This window comes from Sus scrofa, unplaced genomic scaffold, assembly GCF_000003025.6.
Source record: "Sus scrofa isolate TJ Tabasco breed Duroc unplaced genomic scaffold, Sscrofa11.1 Contig1913, whole genome shotgun sequence".
In the NCBI taxonomy this organism is placed as follows: Eukaryota; Metazoa; Chordata; class Mammalia; order Artiodactyla; family Suidae; genus Sus; species Sus scrofa.
In genome coordinates, this window is record NW_018084978.1 from 64941 (window position 1) to 89841 (window position 24901).

A 24901-nucleotide genomic window follows, 5' to 3' on the forward strand; every position below is an offset into this window, starting at 1 on the left:
AGGTTCAGTGGCAGTAGGTCAGGGACCGATTTCACCCTGAAAATCATCAGGCTGGAGGCTGAGGATGCTGGAGTTTATTACTGTTTGCAAGATATACAATCTCCTCCCACAGTGATACTGCCCTGAACACAAACCTCCCTGCCTGGGGGCCCAGCTGCCTAAGGTGCACCTTCTCTGGGGAACTGGGAGCTGATGCTCTGAGTCCATGTGAAAGGCAGCTGTGGGAGGGCTCAGGGGGTACATGGCAGCTGAGGGCTCTGGGCCATGAGCATCTGGGATGCACCTCAGGCTCCTCTGTTATGGCCCCATCAACTGCACAGCCTGGTCCTGGCAGAAGCAGCAGGGATACTTAGTGGTTCCTGTGTCCTGTAGCAACCAGGGATGTGACAGGGAGGCTGAGGGAAGGGGAAGCCCAATCCTCCCTGTTCCTACATTGGACAGTTAAATGCACCCAATGTAATAACCAATAAATGACACTAATGTGAGGCAAGAAAAGTTTAACCATATTACAAATGAACCATGAGTGGCACATAATTCTCAATGTAATATTTGGTAATATTGGTGAATTGATACTTTTCCCATCTATCAGTTTCTTCCTTCCTTAATCTGTACAGGTCCACTTTCTTTAACATACTTGAGCAAGTATTCCACACGTGCTCCCCTCAGGGTGACTCGGCATGAGAATTATTTGTTAGAGACTTTAACTTTTGTTTATTAATATAGGTTGTTTACAATGTACACCAAATACAAGGTTTCAATGCCAGAGCCTATGATTTGCCTTAATTACATGTTTTGTAGCAAAAGGGAGCTTCTTTCAGTTTTTAAAATGGGCCTTAAAAATAAACTACAATCGTGAATAAAGGGGAAAATAAAGATTACTCCATTTACCCCAGGATAATCTAGAATGATAGGAGACTTGTAAAAACTCCCTGATGGGAAGCAAATGAGGACCCATCTAAACTAATAGGGTTGTAGGTCTGACACATGTGGTGGTCTGTTGTCAAAAGGAAAAGTTTCAAACAATAAATAAATGCATTTTTAATACAAAATGATCATTAAATGAAAATAAATGAAATAATATATTTTAGTGGAAAATGTAAAGAGCGTATAAATTCCTGCATTGAATAAATTCTGTAAATATCCCAGTTATACTACTGTTCCAAAGTGACATTTGACCAAATAATGTGCCCTGTCATTTACATGCCATGATAGAGCATTACAGACAGGAAAAGAAGCACTGAATTGATGAAACACCTGATCTATTTTTTCTGCTTAAGAATATAAAATACTTTAGAAATGAGGAAAAGAAATTTTATGGCAAAGGAAATGAACACTTCAATGTGTCTATTCCATTAGGTCTAAAATTGTATAGAGAACTATCCATAGGAATAAGCAGACCAGAGCCCTCATTGTGAAACCTAAGGCACTTATTCAATTATTTGCTAACACTAATGCCTTGTTGAAATGCAGAGTTTCTGGAAGGTCCTGGGAGAAGGCAAGTGAAAGTGGGAAGCCTGGGGACTGAGTGATGCCGTGGTCATCTGAGCCCAAGTGAGTGACTATCTAGTGACCTGGAGCTTCCTCTTTGGGTGAGAGGAGACATAAACCAAAGGTACAGGAGCATCAGCAGATCAGCTCCTGGTGAAGACAATTGGAGCTACAGAACAGTGAACATGCATATGATGTATAATACATGTGTATGTAAATAAAAATACAAACACAGGTGTTCTTCCATGAAGGAGAAGGAAATCCTCCCCTTCGGGACAGCAGGATGGCCCTTGAGGGCACTATGTGAAGTGAGTGATGTCAGACAGCCAAGGAAAGCACTGCCAGATATCACTTCTATGTGGAACCCAAAACAGCCCAGCTCTTGAGAACAGATGAGAATGGGGGGACCGGAAGCTGGGCTGGGGCCTATGGGGTCGTGTTGATTAAGGGCAAAAGCCTGGACCTTGTAGACTCAAATTCTGGGGAGGGAATGCCCAGCAGAGGGGTCATAGTCAACAGTACTGGCTTAGGAGGTTCACAGCTGCCAAGAGACCAGATCTTCATTGTTTCCTCCACAAAACGGAAATGATAACTACGTCATGGGAAGAGGAGTCTGGTTATGCTACAGTGACAACCATATTGGGACATATAACTCTATCAAATGAAATGTTTGGCACCTTAAACTTGACAAGTGTGATATGTCAATTCCTTCAGCTCCCCCCTTGCCAACATGCAGTCGGTTCTCAATCCATAACAGAGAGATGTTTCAAAATGGGTCATGTTTCCCCTTTGCTCAAAACTTGCACTAGATTCCACTTCACACAGACCAAAAGCCCAAGTCCTCGCAGTGCCCATGGGACTGCACCTGATCTGGACACTCCCTGGCATGCCCTGACCCCTCTGCTCGGCACCAGCCTCCCTGGTGTCCTGGCTCTGCCTGGAAGGAGCCACACCATCTGGACATCCCAGCTTTGCTCCTGATGGTCTGTCTCTCAGCAGGCAGAGCTTGTCTGCAGATGCCCAGTGGGGTGACTCTCAGCCCATCAAGTCAGCTCCAAGGTCCTCTGTTCAGTCCCTTCAGTCTATTCAACTAAACCCAGAGACTGGGCAGTCGATAAACTCCAGTCATTTACTTCTCAGGATTGTTGGAGGCTGTAGTTTGTGGATCATTCTGACAGTGAGTGTGGTTGGTGAGGGGCACCGTTCCTATCCTCATATGGAGGAAGGGACCAGGGACACCTAGAGGTGTCTTTTTAAGAGCATGAATCCCAATGCTAAGGGCCCCACTCCCATGACCTAAGCACCTCCCTCTATAACATCTCTACCTTGAGTCGTTGAATTTCAGTGTATGGCAGAATTGGCACAACATTGGAAACCAACCATTCTTTAATAAAAATAATTCTTAATCTGTCAGTAAAGACTTTCAACACCAAAATTAAAAAAAGAAATTCAGTGTATGTGTTTTGGGGGTACCCAAGCACACGGGCTCTGGCACCTGCTCTGTGGTCATGCCATCCTGCATTCATAGCACACTCTGCTCCACACTCTTGTTCCAGGGAGTCCTCATCTTCCAATGTACGAGAAAACATACTGCTTCATGATGTTCACACTTCTAGTCTGACTCCCTCTCATTGAACTGAAACTCCACAGGGTCAGCTGTCTGCACTGATGTATCTCTGTGCAATTGAAGAGAACATAGTGAAAATTGCTGCTAAATGCACATGGTTGTATGAGTGTTGTTCATTCTAATTAGGAAAGAAAATAACTACACACAAGGTCAAATTAAGATACAGTTGGGACATTAAATTGTGTTCTGCTACCACCCTACAGTAAGTAGACAAGGGCATGAAGGACTAAGGAAGAGATCCCGGATCTGACAGCAGGAACCTGGTATGTCCAGAATCAGCTGGAATGGAGACCAGAAGTGAAAGAAAACCACAAAATACCCCCTTTTATGCGGCGGGTGCAGGCACCACTTGACTGCCTTCTTCCTCCCAGGGGGAGAGAGGAGATTATAAGCTACAGGGGGAGTAAGGTATTTTGGCTCCTTAGGTACCAGGGAAATCAGTGAGTAGCGGGTCTGTCACTGCCCCTTGGATCATCCATCACTAGCGGGGACCTGAGCAGGTACCTAGGAGGCCAGTCATGTGCACAGGGTGTTGGTGGGGCAGGGGATGGACAGAGAGCAGAGAACAGCCACCTTGAGGGCCTGACCACACACTCCACCCATGCCTGCCCTGTAAGACCCTTGCAATCTTGGTCTGCCCTTCTTCTGTGACTCCACTGAGGTCAGATGTGCAGGTGGCATGGAAACCAGTTACCACAAATGCAATAGAGACAGAAGAGAAGGCCACCCCTGGTTTCCCAAACCCAGAGCCACCCCTGTGGGTGGGAGGAAACTTCTGGTTAATTTTCCAGTACTCTGCTCCTGTAATCTGTTACTTTTTACACTGGACATTAGAATGTTAAGGACCTCCCAGAGACGCCTCAGTGCCAAGTCTCTTTGTCCTCATTACCAGTTTCAGGACAAACACCCAAATGGCTCATGTCCTTCTTGGGCTGTTGGTTTAGTGACATGAGCAGCCCTGAGTAGCCAAGGGAAAGAATTCTCTCCCAGGTCCATAGAACCATGACTGTGCCCATAACCTGAGCATGCCTTCTTGGAGAACAAAGATGTCTGCAATTGAGAAATCAAGTTCAAGGACAGTAAGCAATGTTTTGCAAGTGTGACATTCATATGAGGCACTCCTATTTCTGCATTTTGGTTCTTGAATCTTTGTATTCCAGTTATAATAAAAACCGTACCAAAAAACAGTTAATACCAACTCTGACTGTAACCAATTCTCTAAGAGGATATTCCAGTGTTCAGGCTGGTTGTATCTGGTGGAGGTAAAATCTGTGCACAATGTAAGCAGAGAACCAAGGATTCTCTGGAGCAAGAGGATGCCTATAGCCTGGGGGCAGCATTTCAGGGAGCACTGGAAAAGCACTCCTGGATGGAGAGGAAATGTCAGTAGACATGTGATTTTGGTGATGGGGGGAGGCACATGCAACCGTGCACACGTGTTTAGAGAAGGTTGCTGCTGGTCTCATGACGGTTTATGCTAATCACAAGGAGCAGACGTTACCATGAAGGATTTAAGTGCCTTTCTAGATATGAGGAGATGCAAAAACCGGGCTCATAAAAATTTCTCCTCTAAATATCCAACTATCCGAAGACCTGTTCTGGTAGTTTTCCCAGAGCGCAGAGTGGCTCACTCCTGATCTCCACTCAGAGCACGGTTCAGGGGAATTCAGGGTCGGCAGCTGCAGTGGCTCATGATTCAGCCATGGAGAGGCAGATGGCAAGTGCCCATCTCCAGTTCACCGATTGTAGAAAAGGACCAATGAATTCTCTCCCATCCCTGTTGTTGAGATACCATGATGCCGAATAGGGGTTTTGTGAGCACAGGTGTGGGTGCTGGCAGAACATGGCAGACAAGAGAGGCAAGTGGACCCAGACAAGGAGCCCAGGGCAGTGACCACAAATGGCCTTCCCTTCCTGATGGAGGGAGTGCATGTCCTAAAGCTGCCACCAGGTGGCCAGATGGTGCCCCAGGCTCTGAAGCCAGGGTGACAGTTTAGGGACCAGATGAGTCCCTGCCTTTGTCCTGTGGAGCAATTCCCTGAGGGAAAAGCCATACAGGTTGAGGTGAGGGCACATCCAGGCTGTGGAGCTCCTTTCTGGCCACCTGGGCCAGGTGATGCATGACCTCATTGAACAAGCACTGGGGTGTCTGGGAAAGAGGAAACTGACATCCACAGAGCTGGTCACCTTGGCTCTCTGATCACTGAGCGCTTCCAGCCAAGGAGACATCAGTGACTGACCATGTTCATAGAGCACAGAGGTCCTTACACTAAGCCCAGTCCCAGAGATCCACCCATACAATCAGCTTGGGATTCTTCAGCACCAATCGCCCAGGTTTATCCAGTCTCCTGAGCTTTTCACCAAACCGTTACCCACTGCCCTTGAGTCTGTGAAGATCTCTGGCTCAGGTTGTCTCACTGTGTGTTAAAGTGGGTTGGACACAGGACTCCATGTCCTGCCACTGAAAATACTTTCCTCTCAGGTGTACTAGATCCACTACTCTTAAAAGGGATTTAAGGCCTTGAACATCTACTTTGAAGGGATGGTAACATATCCTACATGAATTAAAGTTTCATTACTTTCTCTCCAGGTCACGAGGCTATGGAGCATCCACAGGACTCTAGAGATAGAGGAGCAGGAAAAGGCAGCCTTGCAGCAAGGTTAGATTCCATGTGATTCTGAGTAGCCTCTGTATGTGCCTCAGGACATCTGGGCCTTGGGAACTTCATCAAGGTCCAGCCTGTGTGTCCCCTTCTACCTGATGATGAAGGCTGCTATGCATACATATGGTTATGTCCTGGTGCCTCACATGCCATTCAGCTCATAACAGCAGCTCAGGTCACATGCCCAGCTCATGATGCCTAGACAGCATGTAGTCTCTGCTAGGGGTTAATGACAACCTGGGAGCCCTATGTGTCTTCTGCTGAGCAGTTACTCTGTTCTTGCTCCAATACCCCTGGTGGTCTGTCTCCATGGGGCTTTCTGTAGCCTCCATGCACTTTCCCCACCTGGGACAGGAACGTGAAAAGTCATTTTACACCTAGGACATATGTTCAAATGCAGGTGGACTCACTGCAGAGTCCTTTTCTCTTCTGGAACTCTTGCTGAAAAGGACTCCTTCCAGGTCAGTTAATACATGATTCAGAATAACCCACTCTAAAATGTGTATGTATTGACGTCTGAATCTGCATAGAAATATGTGCTGTAATTATGTTAAATTATGGCCTCAATTTGGAGATTATTTTATCATTCCTCAGATCAGATGAATTCCAGAATAATTTTCCAGCATGATGCTAGAAACCATTGCTAAGAAGAGATATTTTGGGCCTCTATATTCAGCCACTGAACACAAGGTTTCAAGGGGAATTGGAATTTGAATTATGCAAGTCCTAGTATTGATTTCTTAAATCAAGAACAATGTTAAGCAATATATATTTTAAAATGTTCTGTAACTTTCTCCTCACCTTTTCTCTTCAGGGCTGTAATTATACATAATGTTGGAAGCCGTTCCACGGCTCATTAGTGGATGTTAATTTTTTTGTTTTTCTTTGAAAGGCTGCACTCAGGGCACATGGAGGACCCCAGACTAGGGGTCTAATCAAAGCCGTAGCTGCCAGCCTACACAACAGCCACAGCAACATCAGATCTGAGCCGTGTCTGCAACCTACATAACAGCTCACAGCAATGCCAATCCTTAATCCACTGAGCAAAGCCAGGGATCCAACCTGTATCCTCATGGATGCTAGTCAGATTTGTTAACCTATTACCAATGGCCAGAACTCTGAATGTTCATTTTTTTTTAATCTCTTTATCACCATTTTTGATTTTGCCAATTTTCTCTAACCTGTGACATTAAACTATACTTCTGCAGTAATTAAATTTTTGGCAGCACCCGAGGCAAATGAAGTTCCCAGACCATGGACTGAATGTGCAGCAGTGACCTGAGAAACTGTAGTGACAACACTGGATCATTACCCCTCTGTTGCCCAAGAGAACTCCAGCACCATCTATGATCTTCATCTGAAGCTCTTAACTCTATGGAGTCCTGCTTGTATACACTTTGTGTGAAAAGAGCAAACAGCATTGAGTGTGGGGCTACTTTGCTCCATTCCTGAGGCAAAGCCATTGAGAACACCCAGCCTGTGCCCATAAATGATGCGGGGTCTGCTTTGGCTGGTGGAGCCCAAGATAACCCTAGTCTGTGTGAGCACGGAATGCTATGAATTTTCCTGTCAGACTTTCAGACAGACATTTCCCCAACCCTGCTAGGCTCTTCCCACATGTGCACTGCTCAGTCCAGCAGGAATCCGGAGGGAAATTCTGCAGATATCCTGGTTCTGTGTTTGGGCAAAGAACGTGTCACACCAAGGACATCAGGTTATCAGATCGCAGAGGTATGGTCTTGAGCCTCAATTAGATCTCCAGGTACACAATTCAGGGAGTTGATTACATTCCCTGCAGTATTTTGAAATGCGTCAGCCCCAACATTCCTGCTTTTTGATGGAGATGGAGCAAGAAATGGGGAACATTGAATGGAGGAAAACAAATACTCTCGCAAAAGGACAGTGCACTGAGTCCATTCTATGGTCTCCAGGGAGAAACATGTTTTCTGCAGCACATGTGTGCTGCCTGCTCTGACCTGAGTCCCCAGGGCACAGCCCCTGGGTTGTCACTGGGACCAGCCAGCCCTGCAGCTGTGCCCAGCCCTCTCCTCCCCCTGATGATTTGCATGTTCTCAGAGCACAGCCCACCACCCTGGACACTTACTAAGAGTCTCGGCCCACCCTGGGCAGGAGGCAGTAGTGCTCAGGAACCAGCATGGACATGAGGGCCCCCATGCAGCTCCTCAGCCTCCTGCTGCTCTGGCTCCCAGGTGAGGAGGGGGAACCTCAAAATGACTCCCAATGCTGACACCTACCCCTCATCCCTGCTCACTGTGGGACACCTGAGTGTCTCTGTGTGTCTGGGACATGGGAGCATCCCCTCGGCCACTGGGCTCAGTACCTCTGGGCTCTTCAAGGAAGTCCTCTGATAACAGGAATATGTGTTTTTTGTTTCCCCTCGCAGGTGCCAGGAGTGCCATCCAGCTGACCCAGTCTCCAGCCTCCCTGGCTGCATCTCTAGGAGACACAGTCTCCATCACTTGCCGGGCCCGTCAGAGCATTAACAAGTGGCTAGCCTGGTATCAACAACAACCAGGGAAAGCTCCTAAACTCTTGATCTATTCAGCATCCACTTTGCAAAGTGGGGTCCCATGCGGGTTCAAGGGCAGTGGATCTGGCACTGATTTCACCCTCACCATCAGTGGCCTGCAGGCTGAAGATGTTGCAACTTATTACTGTCAGCAGCATCATAGTGCACCTCCCACAGTGTTATAGGCAAGCCCAAAAACCTCCCAGGGAAGCAGAAGTGTGAGGCTGGGCCACCCCATCTGCTTCTGCTTCCTCCATCTCCTGAGAGCATTTCTCAGACCACCTTATGAAGTTCACTGCAAGCTTTTGGTAGAAGGGCCAGGGCCCTTCCTTGATGCCCTAACTTTCTCTCCCCACCTCAGCCCTCACAGCACAGATGTGACAATGCCTCTCCTGGGAAATACATTCAGAGATGATGACCCTTGAGTCACCTTGCTTGTGATTCAAGGTGACTTGGTTCACATAGCAGGTGAAGATATTCTTGAGAGTCCAAGAAGGATTTTCTTAAGAGATATCAATTTTTAGAGAAATCCTGGTTTCCATACAAAATTCAGCAAATATACAGTGTGTGCAGATTTCATCTGGATACTGTTTTCAAGTTTGGGGGAAAACCATGGCAAGACCCTCCATTGTAAGACCGTTTTCTGTAAGAAACCACCAGCTTGTCTCCACAGGGGCTGTTCCATGTTGCACCCCCACGAGCAATGAATGAGAGTAACTGTTGTTCCACATCCTTGCCAGCATTGAGTGTGGTCACTGTTTTGGATTTAGGCCATGCTGAAAGGTGTGCAGTGGTATCTATTTTTTTTAAATATTCATTTCCTGATGACATAGGATGTGGAACATCTCTTCTGTGCTTACTTATCCCTTGTCTGTCTCTTGGGTGAACTGTCCAGTATGCCCTTTGGCTCAGTTGTGGGCAGGTTGTTTATTCCCCTATTCTTCAGTTTTTACAAGGTTTGTTTTGTGAGTGTGTTTGTGTGTTTTGGATTATCAGTCTTTTATCCCTTGGGTATTTTGTGATTTGTCTCTGTTGGTGTTTCTTGTCAGGTCTTGTTTTAAAACAGTGAAGAAAATTTTAAACTACCTGGGGGTAAGTTCACATGGGAAGCCAAGCCTAGAAATGAGCCCTTCTCTGCACTCCCCCAAGAAGCCAGAGCATATCTGACTGCAGGTGCCAGCTGCCTACAATTCTGTGCACTCTACCCCACCCCCCAGAATAATGGCTGCCTTTGCTTCCTTTTACTATAGCAGACAGCAGTGGATCAGACTCACTGGGAGACTGTGGATGACAGTGATTCTAATCCAACCTGAGGAAGGCAGTGACTGTTCCCTGTATTTGCAGTTGCCTTATATTTCTGGCCAGAAATATCTCCGGAGTATTTCTTAGGGCTTTATCCAGATGCAGGAGATTCCACATAATAAAGCATTTGGCCCCCACATGGAGTACAAGTAGAGGCCATAGGAGAACTTTGTGAAAAACAATAGACAATATTGCTAAAAATTTGCAACCCATTAAGAGACAAATTCTAAGAAATATCTATCACTTCCTGAAACTGACAAACATTAGGAAACTAGCACATCAGGATATGAGCAGAAAATTCTTCGACATAGTCCTTAAAAATATTTCCACAAAAGAAGTAACGGGGTCAGACAGTCTAATAGATGAACACTAGCTTATATAAAATTCATGCCTTTTCTGAATTATACACACTGTGAGAAAATACAAGAGCAGCACATGCTTCTTAATTTGTTCTGTGAACCTCAACTGCAAAATCAGACAAAGACCTAGCAAAGTGGGAAAAGTATGCTCCCATCTGCCTTTGAACTTAGGTGGAGACATATGAAAGAAAATACAGGCAAACCAAAACTGGAAATATATAAGTGAGATAATATATTATGAAAATCAACTTTAATTTAAAAACTCAAGTTGAGTTTTATAAAATGGTTATGTAATTTCCCCAATTGAAAGATGAAAGGCAAAAAAAAAAAAAAATATTCCCTCAATAGACACATTACAAAGTATAGAGTAGTGAGTTCCCATCATGGCTCAGTGAAAACAAAACTGACTGCTCTCCATGAGGATGCATGTTCAATGCCTGGCCTAGCTCAGTGGTTAAGGATCGAGTATCGTCATGATGTCACAGATGCAGCTCAGAACCTGAGTTGCCATGGTTGTGGTATAAGTCATCCGCTCTATCTCCAATTTGACCCCTAGCCTTGGAACTTCCATATGCTGTGGGTGCAGACCTAAAAAGAAAACAAAATTATAGAGTAAAATTCAGTATCTGCTAGTGATAAAAATACGGAGAAAGGGAAGAATAAGAAGCAATGCATACCTTAATAAAGTATCTGGAAAACAATACACTAACCATCATGCCACTCAAGGGATGGAAAAAAATTTTTTTAGGCTTGCCTTGGTCATATAGGCATAAGTTCCCATAGAAGAACTTAGCTGTGTAAATCAGAATTCATAAAAAAATCCTCAGTACACCATAAAAAACAGACAATAAAGTAAGGAAATTACTCACAGCACAACGTTACAGAATCACCAAAAGCAGAGGATACTCTGACCTCATGCTCTATGTCAATGGAGAAAAGAACAACCCAGATTGATGACATCAACAGCCTGACTCAGAGGAAGTGAGGATCCTGGGGGATTATGGGAAGAGAGATCATCCCAGCAGTGACAGAGAAGGCTATGGAGCCAGGAGGGGAAGCAATAGGCTGCACCCTAGGAGGCAAGAGTCACTTCCCAGAGGGAAGCACCAAGGACAAATGTGAAACTAGTAGAAAAGCATGCAGTCCCTCAGAGAAAGGACAGCTGGGGTCTGGGGAATCTAGTGGCTCCAGGGAGTGAAGTTGTGGAAATCAGCTCCAGATATGCATCCTCTGGATACAATATAGCACCAATGTGTGCGAAGACACAGCACCCAGCTTTATGATTGATGCGCTTTCTTGTAGTGGATACAGACTAGGTGTTGTTTTAAAGAAACCACCTCAGCAACCTAAATCCCTCCTTGCTCCTAAAGAAACACCTCCTGCTGATCAGGAAATATCTACTCCAACACATCATTGAATGAACAAATGCATTCATTCTCAAGGGTAGACTCCTATAAAGGAGAAAATGAAAGTTGAGTACTGAAATTCTTTGGGTCACAGAATACTTGTAAAAAGCTATGGAGGGCTTCTGATTGTGGCTCAGTGACTTAATAACCAGGCTTGTCTCTGTGGAAGTGCTGGTTTAATCCCCTGTCTGGTGCAGTGGGTTAAAGATCCAGCATTGCTCCAGCTCCTACTCCATCCCTGGCCTGGAAAATTCCATATGCCACTGAGGAGCCCCAACAAAGGAAATTTAAAAAAATCTACAGAAAAGAAAAACTGTCACACTGTTCTTTTAGAATGAGTAATGTATAATTAACCAAGTAAATGCAGATACAAAATAACACCCAGAAATCCAAAATCTACATGTTCAGAAAGGACATGTTCAAATAGGTGTAGAGTGTAAAAAAGGGCAGCAACACAAACTCAAGGAAAAAAAGTTCATGTGAAACCACCACCCTGAAAATATAAACAAAATGAGGAGTTGCCCAAGGAGTATAGAAATGACTGAGGGAAGAGGATGCAAGAATGATTGGGAGGAAGAGAGCCAGGGTCCTTCACATCCAGGAGGTAAGGTGAGATCAGGTGCCATGAATACTAACGCAGAAGGTAGGAGTGGGCAGCGAAGTATTCCTGGAAAGTCTCATGGAACAGACAGGACCGCTCCGTAGGCCGTACTTCTAGACACTCTCCTTGACATTAAAAATTCCCTAAATGGATGTACTGAAAGGCCCATCACACTCCTTTGAAAACAGAAAGAGAATGTCAACTTCGAGACGTATGATGGAAACATAATAGACCACAAATGAAAGTATTAGATTATAAAGATAAAATACTAGCAAAATGTACTACCCAAAATGTTCAAGATAAGTCTACTGGATTTGACAACAACATACAAAGTACCTGTGCATGCTTTTATGTTAATATTTCCTGTAGTCATTAAAAATTTCCTTTAGACATTAGCACTCTGAGTGTTAGGAAGTAGGAAAAAAACAAAGGGAAAATATTCTTAAGAAGTTACGGAAAGAAAATGGTAACATTGTGTTGTATAACTCCTATTCAGCAGTTATAGCTATTAATTTGAGTTTGACACATAAAACCAAGAATATTCATTGGCATGTCTGTTCATGTACTTTTTCAATTGGTATTAATTTTGTTTTAAACTGAATCTGCTTTTCCAGCACTAAATTAGAGGTCCTGTCTTTTATTGGACCCAGATGAAAATTCAATAAAAACATCTGGTATATCTTCTAACTTTTTAGAACACTCAAAACTCTATATTTTCAATCCTATGTATATATGTTGTATACCTCAATTTAGCCCCACGCTATTATGCTGTCATTATTGAAATGAAAACTTAAAGAAACAAAAAAAGAGTTTAATAAAGAAAATAAGACTCTGATATGTGTTACATATTTCTTTTTATTCATAGTTTATGGCCCCACCTGGAGCACATGGAAATGCTTGGGCCAGGGATGGAACCCATGGCTCCACAGGGACCCAGTGCAGCCAGATTCTTAACCCACTAACCCACAGCCAGAAATCCTACATATTCCTAATCTAATGAATAATGAGTTATGACTTTAAAATGAGTGTTTCATGGCTATAGGTCTGTATCAAAATACCAGTTCTCTGGTATGACTGGATTCCCTTAAGAGCTGTGTCTGGACCTTAAGGACAAAGACAGACACCTCCTAGTGGCTAAAAGAGGAACAACGGAGCAGCCCCTGGACCTGCCAATAGGAAGAGGAGGCATGTGAGATGAGGGCTTATGCTCTATTATCTAAGAAGAGAAAGAGAGGACACATTCCAAAATAGGAAGATATTATAACTCTATGCCTTAAATTAAAAAAAATCACTAGGTCTGGTCCTCAGGGTTGATGGTAATTTACAGTCAAGCTGCTTCCCACATGGGCAGCTCTCCAGATTTCTACTAAGAGCAGCTCTGGGGGCTCATATGAGTCATCACGCTGACAATGGTCCTCATGAGGTCCAGTGAGTCCAGAGGGTTTATTAATGTAGCTGATTAGAAATGATTTCCAGAAGAAAACCTTTTTGATCACATTGATGGATGATTTAAATGTTTGATATATTATTTAAGCAGCATTCATTACTATTTCTAATGTTAAAAATCTTACTTAATTAAGACTAGAAAGATTCAGTGAATAAGTTGTAATAGAGCTTCTCATTAAAAAAGGATGACCTGTGAACACAAGCCAGGGAGCAATGAAAGATCTTCCTGAGACTGTAAGGGAGTAAAGAGAAGTGACAGCTGCTCTCATGAATGTCAAGATAATGAGTGAAAATGATGAGAAAAATGAGCCCCATGAGATTTCTTGGCTCAGAGCTGAGTCCCACCCAACCTCCCCACTGGCTCTTTCCCCTCTGCTGCCCCCACCAGGGGATTTGCATGCTGTCCCCTAAGGAGGACCTGCCCTGGCCAGCCTGACATAAAAGGGCAGCTCTAGCCTGGCTTGGACTGATCAGGGCTCCTCCGTTCACAGCTGACCATGAGGTTCCCTGCTCAGCTCCTGGGGCTCCTCCTGCTCTGGGTCCCATGTGAGGATGGAGGGGAGATGGGAAGGGCAAGGGGGGCTGTGGGGAGCAGCACTGCTTTTCATGTGTATTGGCCCATATGGACGTTCACATCTCTCACCCTCTGCCAAGGGCGGGAGATGTTTGGATCTGTGAGCATGAGGAGGATCGATCCACATGAAATCCAAGTCCCTGTCCTCTGCTGAAGGTGGTGATGCAGAATGGGGGTGAAGTGTAGGCAGATTTCAGACACACTTTGTGCTTCAGAAATCCTGGGTTCTTTTAGAAGTTGATTCTTTAGGATCTCAGTTGAAACAAAAAATGATGTAGACTGAGATAAGGAAAAGGGAACTTCGAGAATTGGCTTATCAATTGTTGAGAATCTTTGACTTTCCTCTTTCCTTTAGGATCCGATGGGGCCATTGTGCTGACCCAGACTCCACTCTCCCTGTCAGTCAGCCCTGGAGAGCCGGCCTCCATCTCCTGCAGGTCCAGTCAGAGCCTCCTACACACTGATGGAAAGAATTATTTGAATTGGTACCTGCAGAAACCAGGCCAGTCTCCACAGCTCCTGATCTATTATGCTACCAACAGGGATACTGGGGTCCCAGACAGGTTCAGTGGCAGTGGATCAGGCACAGATTTCACCCTGAAAATCAGCAGGGTGGAGGCTGAGGATGCAGTCGTTTATTACTGTTTGCAATTTAAAGAATCTCCTCCCACAGTGATACAGCCCTTAACACAAACCCCTCTCCTGGGGGCCCAGCTGCACACATGGGTGTGCATGTTGTCTGGGGAGCAGAGGGGCAGAAGCTCCGAGTCTGTGTAAGAGGAAGAAGTGGGAGAACCAGGGGCAGAGGGTGCAGCTGAGGCCTGTGGACCAGCAGAGCCTTAGCTCCTCATCAGACACCCGATGTTAAGGCCTGAGAGCTGCCCGGCCTTGGTGTGATGCCCCCTTAGAAACAGGCCAGTGAGAGAAGTTGGCCTGTGGGACAACCACAGCTCAGCTGAATTCCCTTTTTTCAGTTCAGGTTTTCTGCATGAAACTCTTCTGAGCTTTTTTCCAGATGCAGTCTTGGGAGTGATATAGAAAAGCATAATATCTGGTTAAAAATACTAATAATTGGTGCCACTGGATAGGGATACGTGTAGTTGGCATTTTAGTTTGTATTATTCCATTTTCCATCACTCTCATCTAATAAAAATACAATTTCTCCAATTTACCCTTTTATTTTTTGGACTTGTTGCAATGTTGACTTTCCAAACCCTTTAATGTTGTACCTCGAGATGAATGTTAGTGCCTTTTGGCAACTTAAAAAAAAATTATTTGCGATACAATCATGATAGTATATTGTCATAAAAAGAAAACAATCAGAAAAGAACACATGTGGCTTTTCATGTGACATGTTTATTTCATGTTTATATTAGACACTAAGTTTCTAGTTATAATTTTAGAAAATGGACACATCAAATAGATTCCATTTGTTAAAATGCCCTAAAAATACGTCTGAACAAAAATGGGCATGCTGGTTGCATGCAATGACACGGTATAATCAGAGGAAAATAATTTAAGATGTCCAGGATGACAGAATCCAGTTTTTGATCAATAAATCCAATGAGAGATTATTTCATATCCAGCAGAAGAGATTCCATAGCAAGTGCAGATAAACTTGGATTTACTAGAAAGTTCAAAGAAGAAAAAGAAAGCGGCTTATGGTAGGAAGTTTAGAACACACACAAAGGATGACAGGTCTTCAGAGCGTGTTTCTACACATAATCACAGTGGGCACAATTTGATCCAAAATGCAAATGGCTTGCTGCTCTGATGCCCAGTGTGGAGCCTGGGGACACTGCACATCCTCCTGTGAGCAGGACGCTCCCTGGACCCTGCACAGAGTCACAGCTCCTAACACAGGCCTCCCAAGGGGGCTCCATCCTCAGGGAACAGGATCAGCTATGGGGCCCAGAGGATGCAGAGCTTCCAACCAGGGCTCTGGGGAAATGTCTGGAGAGCCTGGAGGGAGAGGCCTGGAGGTCTCAGTCCCAGCCTGGGTCCCCTTCTGTGTAGACAGGGGGAATGGACCCACCAGGACAACCTCCCCACACAGGGGGTTCCTCCCATACCTCATCCAGGGAATGGCTGCCAGGGCCTCCCAGGAGCAGCCACTAGGCTCATTATCCTTCAGCCCAGTGCTCACTATATGTCAGTTGGGTCCAGAGGGCCAATGTCTTTGAGCAAGTCCCCTGTGCCCTCACAGACCCAGGGGGCAGGGCTACTGGCACTGCAGGCTGCAGAGAGCAGTTTGATTTTCTGGCCCCTCTCCCATCTGGCAGATTCCATGGCCCCTGGTTCCTGAGCCAGACCAGCCCTCCTCTTGGTAGAATGTGTGGTCTCCAGAATCAGAGAAGCTGTCAGCTGATCTCTTTCTTTTAGGAAAAGACATCCATTCAACAGTCTGAACAGGAATGGAAATCTCAACCTGTGTGGGGGAGTTGTAATTTTCATGTTGTACTATTTTCTCCCCACCTTGGACACAATTCTTAGGAATTCCCATACCCCGTTTCCCCAGAACTCCTAATGCTTCCTCTTCCAATCATGTCTTTCCAAGCCCTTGAAGAACAAGATCTCCAGAAATCTGCACACATTCTTGTTTCTAGTCAGGACTCTGTTTAGACAAAGTTGGTGACCATGTGTGCTGCTCAGCAGTTCATTACAGGAATGGGGCTGTAGGGCGGGAGCTCTGCATTCGTACTCGCACCAACATATGATGCCAGTGTGTCCAGGACAAACCTGAACTCTTCTCTCTCAAGTCACCTGCTTGAGCACCCCTCTGATGCCAAGCTCTAAGCTGATGAAGGGATGTTAGGCCCAGGGGGGTGACAGTTGTGGGGACTGAGGTCCTTCGCATGGAGATGGAGTCTGCCTGCTGAATTTGCTTAGACCCAGTCCTCAAAGAGCCACGGCTCTGCTAAGATTCACTGTTGCTGAGACCCAGACGTACTGATAACTTGCTGGGTTTAAAAGTAACAGATCACAATGGGCAGTTCAATCACATAGCTGCTTCTTGTCCTACAGACAAATCTAGCAGCGGTCCTTGACCTTCTGGGAGATTACTTCTTTTAACAAAGTATAGTTTTTGTTTGTTTTTAAGCATGGCATGGCTTTCCACTACAAGCCTAGAAATCTAGGAAGTGCCTTTACATCCGAGCTTTTCAGAGTGTGCACACAGAATCCTATCTCATCCAGCTATAACCAGCACCATATGCTGTACTGATCACATGGCCTAAGTAGAGGAGCCACTCCTATTGCTCCTTGAAATTGGGGCAGAGTTCTCTCCTTCTCTGAGTCTTCACAGATGTAGCCAACACCCAAAGCAGCTGACTGACTCCTATCATATATTACACTGCTGTCAGGGTGTCATATACACAGTGGTGAAATACTTGTCTCGACAAATGGGGCAAACTGGAGAGATACACAAAAAGAATGAAAATAGAAGATTTTCACACACAATATAAAAAATAAACTCAATATGGATTGAGGACCTTAATGTGAGGCAGAATACTCTGAAAGAAAAGGAAATGTCAAATCCTTTTGATTGTTGATTGACTCCCAGATGAATACTTATGGCCAGCCTCATCTCACTGTATGAATTATATACGTGCCCTGCCTCAGATATCAATGAAGCTGTGTTCCCCACACAATATGACCTGGGATGGATGTAATCCTATCAGTTGAATTCATGACTGACAACGAAAACCTCAAGGTCTAGACTCTTGGGCCACAGCATCCAACATCCTATAAGTTACTTAGTCACCAAACTGTCATTTGATGGCAGACAAACACCACCATCCACAAAGGTCCTAGGCCTGATCTTGGAAATTCTGAGGAAGTAGGAGGGAGACTGTCCCATTTTCAAGAGGGAGCCCCTTCGAATTTAAGGTCTCAGGTGTGGTGAGGACACTGGAGAAGGAGCTGCCGTCAGGGTGGGTGGTGGAGAAACCCTCTCTGGGTCCTGGGCTCCAGGGTTGGAAGCCTGGCCTGCCCCCCTCCTCTCTGACATGGCTGTGTCCACACAGCCCGTCTCTACCCTTGCTGAGCAGGATCCATCTCAGGCGGCCACCTTTCCCCACCTGCTGAAGCTGACACCGTCAGCTCAAAGATTAGAGATCTGATGTCACTGGCATCCTCAGGCCCTCTTAGGTCACCACTGCCTTGTGAAGGTCCCTTTGGGGACTCTCCTTGCCCTCCACCTTAACGTCCATGCACAGCAAAATCCAACATGTGGAAGAATCTCTGAGCCATGGGCACAGCAGGCCTTCCCCTTCTGCTCAGGGTTCGAGACCCCAGCTCTGCCCCGGTGTGCATTGTGCCCTGCATGTGCTTGGTGTGTGGGTGGCGGTGTGAAAGGTTTCCTTGAGCCCACACTCTGGACTCTTCCTCTACTCAGGGAGATAATGCGATTTAGTGGGACTGTTACTAGTCACTCTTCAATGCAGTGTCAATTGAGGTTTCTGGTCATCTGACCTTAAACTTTACCAAATGCTTCTATCACCTTGAATGACCTTGTATTGGTGGTGGATTTGGAAACAGTTTATTTTTCATCCTAAACTTTCAAATTATAGGAAACATAAAAGAACCACAGTTTAGAATAAATCTCTTCCTAAGCCATTTCACTTTTTTTTTTTTTTTTTGACTTTTTAGGGCCTCACCCACAATGTGTGGAGGTTCCCAGGCTAGGGGTCTAATTGGAGCTGTAGTCACTGGCCTACACCACAGCCACAGCAACACCTGATCCAAGACACATCTGCAACCTATACCACAGCTCATGGCAATGCCAGAGCCTTAACCCATTGAGCAAGGCTAGGGAGCGAACCCACAACCTCATATTTTCTAGTCTGATTTGCTTCTGCTGCTCCACAATGGGAACTCTCATTTTATTTTTTGGGTAAACTTAAAAGTTGTAGGCCTCAAATTATATATGTCAGCACAGCTCTGTCCTGAACATGAATTATTTCATAAAATGTTAAAAAAGTTTTAAATTAAAACTTTGAAAAGCCATATGCTGAAATATAAATTTAATTTCTTAAAAACCTTTGTAATGAGCTTGAGATAGAAAATGATCTTGATGAGGAATAGGACAGAAGAAGAAAGTGATCAGAAAACACACATAGGTAAACACACACAGGCACACTTCGAGGAAAAGTATATATTAAAACTTATGCAGCTTTCCCATTTATCTAATACTCAATTCTCTTCCTAAACCAAGGATTCTTATGCATTTTAGTAGAAAAGTCAGCCCCTACCAAGAGGGAGTTACCTTGTGGAAAACAAAAAACAACCTATATTATCAATACCTTCTCCCAAAGCCCAGATGCAGGACTTCAACAGAGATCTAGGAGCCCATGGAGGACTAGTTAATGAGCATGGGCAGTTCCCCAAACTGCAACTTGTTAAGAAATTAGGGAGGCCCAGGAGAGAGGATTAAGATGGTGGAATAGAAGGACTAGACCTCAACTTCTCTCCTAAAAACAACAAAATTCACAACTAAAAGCTGAGAAATCCGCACCCAATTGGACCAGAAACCTTAAAAAAAGATACCCTACTCCAGAAGAACAAGAGGAGGCCATATCAAGAGATAGGAGGGGCGATTTCATGATATAAACAACCCCATACCTCCTGGGTGTGAAGCTCCACAGGTTCTCAGAGAGAGACTCACCTACAGGAGTGAGAGTTCTGAGCCCCACATCAAACCCTCAGGTGCGGAGATCTGGCACTGGGAGAAAGAGCCCCTGGAGCATCTGGCATTGAAGGCCAGTGGGGCTTGTGTGCAGGAGCTCCATGGGACTGGGGGAAACAGAGACCCCATTGTTAAGAGGCACACAGGGACTTTCACATGCACTGGATCCCAGGGCAAAGCAAAGTCTCCATGGGAATCTGGGTCAAACCTGACTGCATTTCTCAGAGGACATCCTGGGAAAACAGGGGTGAACCTGACTTGTTGTGAGGGAGGGACATTGAAGGCAAAGCTCTCGGGAATATTCAGCAGCAGTGCCTTTCTCTGGAGGTGGCCATTTTGGGAAAATCTGGCCCCACCCATCAGGCAGCTGCTGAGAAGCCCAGGGCAAACACCAATCCAGGTGGGATCACAGCCCCAACCCTCAGTAAACAGGCTACCTAAAAACCCCTCAGGCACACAGCTGCCACTAATCCCATCCAGAGACTAAGTCCCACCCACCAGAGGGATTAGAATCAGCTCCACCTACCTGTGGGCAGGCATCAGCCCCTCCCATCAGGAAGCCTACAGCAAACCCCCATACTGACTTCAGCCATAAGGGGGGCAGACACCAGAGGTAAGAGAGGCTACAACCCTTGTATCTGTAAAAAGGTCACCACGCCAAACACCTATCAAAATGAAAAGACAGAGAACTATAACTCAGATGAGGGAGAAAGGAAAAAAAACAGAAAAACAGCTAAGCAATGAGGAGATTCTTAGCCTCCAGGAAAAAGATTTTAGGCTGTTGATGCTGAAGAAGATGCAAGACATTGGGAATAAACTGGAGGCAAAGATGGATAACTTACAGGAAACCCTGACCAAAGAGATACAAGATATAAAACTTAAACAAGAAGAGATGCAAAATACAATAACGGAAATAAAAAATTCACTAGAAGCCACCAACAGCAGAACACAGGAGGCAGAAGAAAAAATAAGTGAGGTGGAGGACAGATTAGTGGAAATTACGGATGCAGAACAGAAAAGAGACAAAAGATTGAAAACAAAGAGTCTCAGAGATCTCTGGGACAATGTTCAACGCACCAACATCCGTATCATAGGGGTGCCAGAAGGAGAAGAGAGAGAGAAGGAGACAGGAAAAATATGCCAAGAGATAATAGACAAAAACTTCCCTAACATAGGAACGGAACCACTCACTCAAATCCAGCAAGCACAACGAGTACCATATAAAATAAACACCAAGGAGGAATACACCAGGACACATATTCATCAAACTGACCAAAATTAAAGACAAGGAGAACATCTTGAAAGCAGCTAGGGAAAAGAAACAAGTAACATACAAGGGAACCCCAATAAGGTTATTGGCAGATTTTTCACCTGAAACTTGGCAGGCCAGAAGGGAGTGGCATGATATACTTCACGTGATGAAAGGAAAAAACCTCCAGCCAATATGACTGTACCCAGCAAGGTTCTCATTCAGATTTGAAGGAGAAATCAAAACCTTCACAGACAAGCAAAAGTTGAGAGAATTCAGCAACACCAAACCAGCCTTACAACAAATCCTGAAGGAACTTCTCTAGGCAGAAAAGAAAAGGCAGCAACAGGAAACAAAAATGCCACAAATGACAAGGCTCACCAGTAAACGTATATATGCAGTAAAGATATGAAATCGTCCATGCACAATTATACTACCAAAATCAGAAATCATGAGAAGGGGTGGGTACAGATGCAGGACACTGGAGATGAACTTGCAATTAAGAGAACAACAACTTAAAAGAATCTCGTATACATATAGACTCTTATATCAAAACTTCAGAATAACTGCAAACCAAAAATCTACAATTGATACACAAACAAGGAATCTCTGAAGAAGAAATGTATGTCATAGTAAATAAGTGCATAATCCACCATGAAGGGAGTCATTTGATGTGATTCTTTGAATGCTGAAGTCTTCTTAGATCTGATTCTGATTTGCTCTCCATCAAAGAATTTATGATAATTATAATTAAATAATACAAGTGTACAATTAAATAAGTCTACAATTGTATTATTAATAACCATTTCTCTCCATGGTACAATATAAAGTCTATAATGTCTTGTTTATCACATTACCTAGAATGGTGTAATGCCTTTATTGAAGAATCAATGAGATGTAACAAATTGTGAGGACATATTTATATAGTTACCCTGTTTTTTAACCAGCTTATGCATTTTATATTTTACTTATTTTCAGAGGGTGTATTATTTTTGTTATTCTTACCAGTTAAGTTATTGTTTTTATTGTGCTATATGAAGTATTTAATGGTATATATGGCTTTCTTCTTTATAAATTTTAGTTGTATAATACACTCAATTTTAATATAATGCTAATTGTTAAAGAAAAATTGAAATGTAATAGATAATACTAAATAGTAAAGATGAAAGCCATACAAAATGGGATAAAGTATAGAATAAATTTCCTATTTGTCTCAGCATATTTTCCATTCCACTTCTCCAAAGGGAGTTGCTTAACATGTTTCTTAAGATCCATGATATAATAATCTGTTTGAATGTAATTGTGTTTAAATATATGCATTTTATTTTGTAAAAAAAAAAATAAAGAACAGGCATTCTTCCTAAACCATGCAAACCACTCACTAGATATTATTGAACATGAAAAGAAAATTGTATACAGTGATGAATATATTTGCTTTGGAATTAGTTAAGTAGCTAGTTACCTACAATTATAAAAGAGCTATGGGGAGTTCCCGTCATGGTGCAGTGGTTAACGAAAATGACTAGGAACCATGAGGTTGCGGGTTCGGTCCCTGCCCTTGCTCAGTGGGTTAACGATCCGGCGTTGCCGTGAGCTGTGGTGTAGGTTGCAGACACGGCTCGGATCCCGCGTTGCTGTGGCTCTGGCGTAGGCCAGTGGCTACAGCTCCGATTCGACCCTTAGCCTGGGAACCTCCATATGCCGCAGGAGCGGCCCAATGAAATAGCAAAAAGACCAAAAAAATTTAAAAAAAGTAAAATAAAATAAAAGAGCTATGAAGATACAGCTGAAGGGTAATATTTAAACTGTTCTTTAATTACTGTATGATAGATAGTTTCTTACCACTATGCACTCAGAATTGTCAATTCAAACTGTTTCCAATTTGAATTCTACCAATTTTTCTTAATTAGTTTCTAACAAGATTTGCTTCATTAATGGAGTTTTTATTATTGTTGTAATTAAAATGATTATGGAATATGTGCACATGCCTCAAATATAAAAATAAAAATAAATAAATAAATACAACATATGGAGTGAGATCCTCCTGAATAGCACAGGGGACTATATCTAATCACTTGGGATGGAGCATGATGGAGGATAATGTGAGAAAAAGAATGGAGATTCATGTGTGACTGGGTCACTTTGCTGTACAGTAGAACATGACAGAACACTGTAAACCAACCATAATGGAAAAAATAAAATCATTTAAATTTTTTTTTAAAAAATAGGAGTTTCAGTCAAAACTCAGTGGAAACAAATCTGAATAGTAACCATGAGGTCACAGGTTTGATCCCTAGCCTCGATCAATGGGATAAGGATCTGGTGTTGCCATGAGCCATGGTGTAGGTTGCAGATGTGGCTTGGGTCTGGTGTTGCTGTGGCTGTTGTGTAGGCTACTGGCTACAACTCTGATTCGACTGATATCCTGGGAATTTCCATATGCTGCAGGTGTGGACCTAAAAAGAAAAAGGAAAAGGAAAGGAAAAAAATAATAATAAATTTGGAGTCCCTATCATGGTGCAGTGGAAACATTCTGACTAGGAACCAGGAGGATGCTGGTTTGATCCCTGGCCTTGCTCAGTGGGTTAAGGATCTGGCATTACTTTGAGCAGGGGTGTAGGCAGGCAGCTGTAGGTCCCATTTGACCCATAGCCTGAGAACCTCCATATGCTTTGGGGGTGGCCTTAAAAAATGAAACAAAACAAAAATTTTGAAAAATAGTGTACCCCCCCCCCACACACACACACATGAAAAAAAAAATTCAGTGAGACTCAGCAAGCACTTGCCTAGATAACCACTGCTCCAGGAGTCCTCAAGGACAAGGATGGCATGGGGACTCATGAGTGCAGACAGGCTTTCCCACTGTGTGTGGGGACACAGCTTCTCTCCTTTGCAGCCACACCCTGAAGGGCTGGGGATCCCTGGTCTTGTGACACTGACAGCAGGGCAGCTTTCTCTCTAGCTCCATGGCTCCTCCTGCCTGGCCTCTCTGCAGCTCACAGCAACTCCACAGGCTGTGGTCTTGGTCCTCACCCTGCTTCAGAGGGAAAAGATCAGACTGGATTGGGATGTTTTTAGTTTCTCCATATCTGAGCTCCAAGTCCAGGGCCCTCCTCTGTAACTGGACCAAGAAGCAGAGGTGGTTGGGGAGATGACCAGCACTGGCCATGCCAGCCACATGAATGCTTTCCTCATGTCCCTCCAGCTCCACACCTGGCACTGGGCCAGGACTGGCAGCACCCCCTTGAGGGGACACCCTCCTGTCTCCCCTGTGGCTGCCATACCACAGGCGAGGCTCCCCTCCTGTCTCTGCCAGCGCCCTGTCCACACCTTGTGGGCTCCTGCCCAGGTGTCAGGTTTCTAACATCACCTTTCTCAATGGTCCATGCCTCCCCCTGCTTGAGCCCCAGCTCCCTTCCACCAACCCCTGAGAGCTGGTATCTCTTAGGAGATCTGGTGATGCAGGAAGATGCAGGTGAACCAACACATTTAGTTCAGGGAAACACAGTCAGTGGTTGGTCTGAGGAGCATCAAAGCATGTACCTCATCCTAGTCATCAGAGAATCAGACCATAGAGGAAAATTCTCCAGCTTCAAGAATAGGTCCAGGCACACAATGAAGTGGTATTATTAAATTCCCTGCAGTATTTTGAAATATTTTATCCCTGATATTCCAGCTCTTAGATGGAGATGGAGCAAGAAATGGGAAACATTGAGGGGAAGAAAACAAATACTCTCCCAAAAGGACAGTGCACTGAGTCCATCCTATGGTCTCCAGGGAGAAACCTGTTCTCTGCAGTACATGTGTGCTCCTTGCTCTGACCTGAGTCCCTACGGCACAGCCCCTGGGTTGTCACTGGGACCAGCCAGCCCTGCAGCTGTGCCCAGCCCTCCCCTCCCCCTGCTGATTTGCATGTTCCCAGAGCACAACCCACCACCCTGGACACTTACTAAGAGTCTGGGCCCACCCT

The 24901-nt window shown here is 44.5% G+C and overlaps 1 long non-coding RNA gene and 1 gene segment (V, D, J or C); both read left to right on the forward strand.

Moving 5' to 3' along the window:
- The first annotated feature begins 7884 nt into the window (after positions 1-7884).
- Positions 7885-8508, forward strand: LOC110258325. The segment is given in 2 exon segments: positions 7885-7988; positions 8183-8508. Coding segments are annotated over 2 exon segments (366 nt in total).
- A 5413-nt stretch (positions 8509-13921) lies between these two features.
- On the forward strand, positions 13922-14537 carry LOC110258326. Its single transcript, XR_002341070.1, has 2 exons — positions 13922-13968; positions 14352-14537. It is a non-coding gene; the product is annotated as an uncharacterized LOC110258326 (long non-coding RNA).
- Positions 14538-24901: the final 10364 nt, after the last annotated feature.